Source organism: Lolium rigidum, chromosome 4, assembly GCF_022539505.1.
Source record: "Lolium rigidum isolate FL_2022 chromosome 4, APGP_CSIRO_Lrig_0.1, whole genome shotgun sequence".
Taxonomy (NCBI): domain Eukaryota; kingdom Viridiplantae; phylum Streptophyta; class Magnoliopsida; order Poales; family Poaceae; genus Lolium; species Lolium rigidum.
In genome coordinates, this window is record NC_061511.1 from 237088445 (window position 1) to 237093559 (window position 5115).

The window sequence follows — 5115 nt, forward strand, 5'->3', positions numbered from 1 at the left end:
GGTCTCTTGTATGGACGATAGATGCAGTAGCACAGAAATAAAGGCATGGGTAATTTGATCCCCACCGGTAAGCAGAAAATGGGGGAAAATAGACCTTGTCCTTGGTTGGCGATGCTGCGGCGGAGCGGAGGAGGACGTTGTTGGGATGGAAGGAGGGCGCGTCATGTCCCGGACGCCGGCGTGCAGATGCCTCCCACGGACACGAGCCACGCGCGCGCGCGGACGCAGTGTGGTGCTGGGCGGAGGCGGACAGAAGATCCAAGATCTGGCGCGATGTGGTTGACCCCGTCGATCTGGCGGCGGGGGGCGGGGGAGTGGAGGAAGGGACAGTCGGACGGCCACGCCGGCGCCAGACCCTCCTCCTGCTGTGGTTTCGCGGATGTGGGCGCGCTAGGGCCTGATTTGGGGAGGACTAGCGTGGGCCGTGGAAGGTGGGATTGGTGGGTGGGACGGCTCCGCGTGTGAGGAGACGGGGCGTCTCCTTTCTTTTCTCATTTTATTTTTTTCTTCGCTGGAGAAGTACTCACACACGTGGCGGGATGGTCTCATTCTTCAGTGGCCAAAACGACTTAAATTCCGATGGCGGGATCTTTTCCTGGAAAATTGATGGTCCGCGCGCGCGAGGGGCATCCGTCACTCCTGGTCAACGTCGTCGCCGCGCACCCAAGTCGGCCCTGTGGAACAGGATCTATGTGCGTTGAGCTGGACCAGCTGGTTCTGCCAAACAGCTTGCAGGCCAAGGCCATGGCCCTGACCTTGAGCGCCAACTTCTATCACAAACCCTTGCTCATCTTCCCGGAGCACCCAGAACCTGCTGCATTCAGCCGGTTGACGGAGCTGAGCCTCTCGAATTTGAAACTGCAGATGCATGGGTTCGGCGAGTTCTTGTCATCATGCTTCCCTCAGCTAACCAAGCTGCACCTTCGCAGTGTACACAACATGACCGGGGAGCAGGGGCTGTGGCCGCTCATCCTTCACATGGACATGCTCGAGGAGCTCAAGGTCAACGACGTCTACCAACTTGCGCTGCTGCAGGTGGTTGCAGCCAAGCTCCGGTTGCTGACCGTGGTCCACTGCTTCAGGAGTTTGGCGGCGCTCACCACCGACACTCTGGTTAACATCTCGGCGCCGAGGCTGGAGGTGATCAGCTGGTCCGGCAGGTTCCCCAAGCAGCTCAACTTTCTCACCGACGCTCGATGCGTCCGCCGCTTGTCTGGCCTCCTTGTCTACTGGCCCAGCATATCGAGAATCGAATTCTCTTTGCATGATCTCGTGCATTTCCTTGAGACATGCTCTGGAGCTGACCGGTTAGATGTTTTTGTTGACATACCTGATGGATTCAAGCCATCCATGTTTGCAAGAGAGGTACAAATATTACATTTCAGTTTCTGTTCTGAAATTTTAAGCTAACTAGCTAGCTTTGCAGCTCGATCGCAAATTAGATAAAACTGCACCTGCATGCACATACTCTTAAGAATTAATTGTTTGCTACATGTGTGCAGGACTTCGTGGAACGCATACCATGTCTTCCCAACATCAGGACACTCTCCTTGACGATCATCACAATTCTCCGGTTGCACAGCTGCCCAATTGGTCCAAGTGTCTTTTCTTTCCTTAGGCGATGCCCAAACCTAACTCTGCTGCACATTGATCTATCAACAGTACACCAGTTTACAAGGCAGGATCCACATAATCTTGTGTTTCCGGTAAGTAGCCACCTGCATGCAGTGTCACAATGTGAGGCATGTAAAAAATCATTTATATAGCTACAGAAAATGGAGCACGTATCTGTTTTTTCAATGCTTAAGGTTTTTTATACGCAAATTTGATCAAGATAATCTATCTTAGTTCATGGCATTGATGCAGCATCCTTTTCTTTTAATTCCAATTCTGAACCCAAAAGGTGCTACAGGATAAACCATAGTTTGTTATCAATTATAACTTTGATTAGCACTTTGTCTTTGATATTAATCCATATCATTATTTGAATTCCATAATTATTTGAACTGTCAGGACGATGATGCCGATACTGAAGCTGCAAAGCCATGCCAAGGCCGCGAATATGATCCACGAAAAGCACATAAAGAACAACTGCAACTGGAATCTCTTCGGAAGATACGAATCAGTGGCTTTGTTGGAACGGATCCTGAGATGGATCTCGCCGATCTCCTGTTCGGTGTTGGAGCCACACTGCCAGCACTCGAGAGGATATCAATATCATCATTTGCGCGGCTGAGTGGCCGTGTAGACAGGATTGCCATGAAGATGAAGGCTCAGTTCCCTCTCACAGGCGGACGCTGGGAAATCTCACGGTGGGAAGAAATCATATGGACCAAGAACAATAATAAACATTAAACGGCTCAATGATCTTACACTGAGGCAACAGATGCAAGTCTTCAATGATCTAGTAATGTAGTTTGAGGTATATGCTACAATCAACATGTGTAGCACCTCTCACTAGTTTGGGCGCTACTTTTCAGTTTTCCTTAATTCAGATTGTACCTATTGTACGTACACGTTGCATCATAATTTAAGTTTACTTGTCTCCTTTGTGATTAAATTGGTGCAGAAAGCATGTTATATTTGACTTATAAGGTCTCTTTTACAACGTGTCGTATTAATTTGCCGCTGAAGAAATTTGGTGGCAACTGTCTCGTGATATCTTGTGAAATTCATGTGTAGCAAGCATTTGTTTGACTGAAACTGGTGCAGAGTGTATGAAAGCAATGCCCGGATTGGGTGTCATATACCAGAATCAAGGTGTGGTTTACAGCGTTGTAGTACGATGAATGACTTATGTGACTTATAAGGCCTCTTTTACAACGTGTCGTATTAATTTGCCGCTGAAGAAATTAGGTGGCAAGTGTCTCATGATATCTTGTGAAAATCATGTGTAGCAAGCATTTGTTTGACTGAAGTATCTCCATGATATTAATATATGCTCTTTATCGGAAAAAAATTTTGTTTGACTGAAACTGGTGCAGAGTGCATGAAAGCAATGGCCGGTTTGAAAGCCTGGTTTGGCTCAATGATCTTATGTTTTCGTGCATGTGTATCTTCGAGCTACAAAAGCACGTCAGGTGAAATAAATGCGAAGCATACACATAGGTAGAGATAAAAAAAGAATAAGCTGCATTTATTGTTGTAAGAGAAGTCAACCCTTTACTTCTCCGTTGACCAGTTTGAATCGTAGCTTGCTTTATTGGTAGGGCTTCTTTGATTTAGCGGATTTCCGAATTTGGAGAACCAAACCCATAGGAAGTCTAGTTTAAAATTCCAAGCTAAAAAATCATGTTTAGTTGCCACAAGGATTTATGAAATGAAATGATTTTCAAAAGAATGACGAGGTTAGGGACAAGCCCCAGGTTTGACATCTGTGTGTCTCATAAAGGCGGAATATTCTTTCAGTGGGAGGCGACGTTCCCGTCGACAGCGAGGCGCCTGTGGTGACTTCGTCAATTTCAAGATCCAATCCGCCGGCTCGGTCTTCCGGAGGTGCTCATAGGGGTAGGGTGTGTGTGTGTGCGTTCATAGGGGTGAGTGTATGCGCGTGTATGTGAGCGTCTGCGTTTGTACTGTGTTTCTCAAAAAAAAAAGAATTGACTTACATACCATACTCATTCACTGGAGTTTCCAATTGAAATGATGTTCTAAGCCCATGACATACAAAAGTGTTGGGTTGTGGAATCTCAATTGAACTCCACAATTCCCGCACCAAATGATGACCGCTAAACGAGCTCTAAGATATTTTTCCCTAGGAATCATTTGCACAATAGTTTACAAGGAATCGAACATGCATTCAAACCACTTGGTAATAATCATACATTTTTCTCATGGATTTAGAAAACTTTGGTGCGCACGAATCCTATAGGATTCGAATGAGCAAGGCATTTGCGCCCTCGCGTTTTCCTATTCCTATCATCTATCATGCGAATCAAATATAACTAAGCTTGTGCAAACACGGATTGATTGGTTTGGCCGGTTTGGGCCAGTTCAAATATTTGCACCAGCTCTAGAGATGAGATTGAAAAATGTGAAAGAAAATGAACTACATACTAACTAAACGGTTTGAGCCGGTTTCAGTTTTACACGGACTTAAATATATCCAACATTTTTCCCTCTGCTCTATTCCGGCTCATCATCCCTGTCAGATTACTCATTAATTGAGAGAAAATTGTTGTTTTAGCTTCAAGTCCAAATTTTGGTTTGAAATGCAACCTACATTTAATATTTTGAAAAAAGTCCAATAAATCAAGCATGATTCAGTGACTAAAATGGCAATTTTCAGCTAAAAGTGATATTCTATTTGAGACAAACTGTTTTGATTCCAAGTTCAGATTTGGGTTAAAAGTTCAAGTTGGGCAGATTTTTTTTGAAAATAGTCCAATAAATCAAGTATAGTTCAGCCCATATTAACATGCACTTCCCCTGTTCCAAATGAATTAACTTAATTTTATCTATACTCACATGTAAGTGCATGCGATGTACATCACATATGAATGTAGACAAAATTGAGTCAATTAATTTGGAACGCTCCATCAAAAAATAGGTAGCTCAGATTTGTCTAGATATATGTTTATATATATCTAAATACTAAAACATGTCTTGATAAATGCTAATGTAAATAAATCTGAGTTATTTCTAGACTGAGGTAGTAAAAGATTTTTTTTGTTCCAGTTTTGACTCCAACGAGAAAAGAAAAGAGATGACACATGTTGTTCACTAAGTAAAAACCAGAGTCGAACATGTGAAAAACGAGTCAATTTAGAAGGAGGGTAGTATGGTGACCGGTCTTTAGAGTTCAGGGTTGTAATGTCAACTAAGGGCATCTCTAACAGATTTTATAAAAACACATAAACCTTAAAATAATTGTTTTTTTACAGTTTTGCGTGGAAAAAGACCAATAATTTTCAATTTGAGGAACGCGACAGAACCCCGCTGAAAACCTCATATGCCTAATTTTCACGATCGAACCGGCGCTTGACCCTTTTCCTCTCGCAACCCTTGGCGTGCTGAACATTCAGCTCTCCCCGCTCTCCCATTTCGACGCTGCCGCTCCGGCACAAGCTTTTTGCCATCCCCTCCCGTTCGAGCCGTTTGTAGCATCGATTCTGC

General features: G+C 44.4%; 1 protein-coding gene across 1 annotated transcript; it reads left to right on the forward strand.

Moving 5' to 3' along the window:
- Positions 1-579: 579 nt before the first annotated feature.
- LOC124648452 lies at positions 580-2355 on the forward strand. The gene is made up of 3 exons (XM_047188220.1): positions 580-1365; positions 1503-1706; positions 2014-2355. Exons 1-3 carry the CDS (start codon positions 580-582, stop codon positions 2353-2355), a joined length of 1332 nt encoding a protein of 443 aa, XP_047044176.1.
- Positions 2356-5115: the final 2760 nt, after the last annotated feature.

Coding starts and splice junctions, on each gene's coding strand:
- LOC124648452 (XM_047188220.1), top strand. CDS start 580: ATGGCGGGATCTTTTCCTGGAAAATTGATGGTCCGCGCGCGCGAGGGG. Junction 1,366..1,502: donor CATCCATGTTTGCAAGAGAG/GTACAAATATTA, acceptor ACATGTGTGCAG/GACTTCGTGGAACGCATACC. Junction 1,707..2,013: donor CACATAATCTTGTGTTTCCG/GTAAGTAGCCAC, acceptor TTGAACTGTCAG/GACGATGATGCCGATACTGA.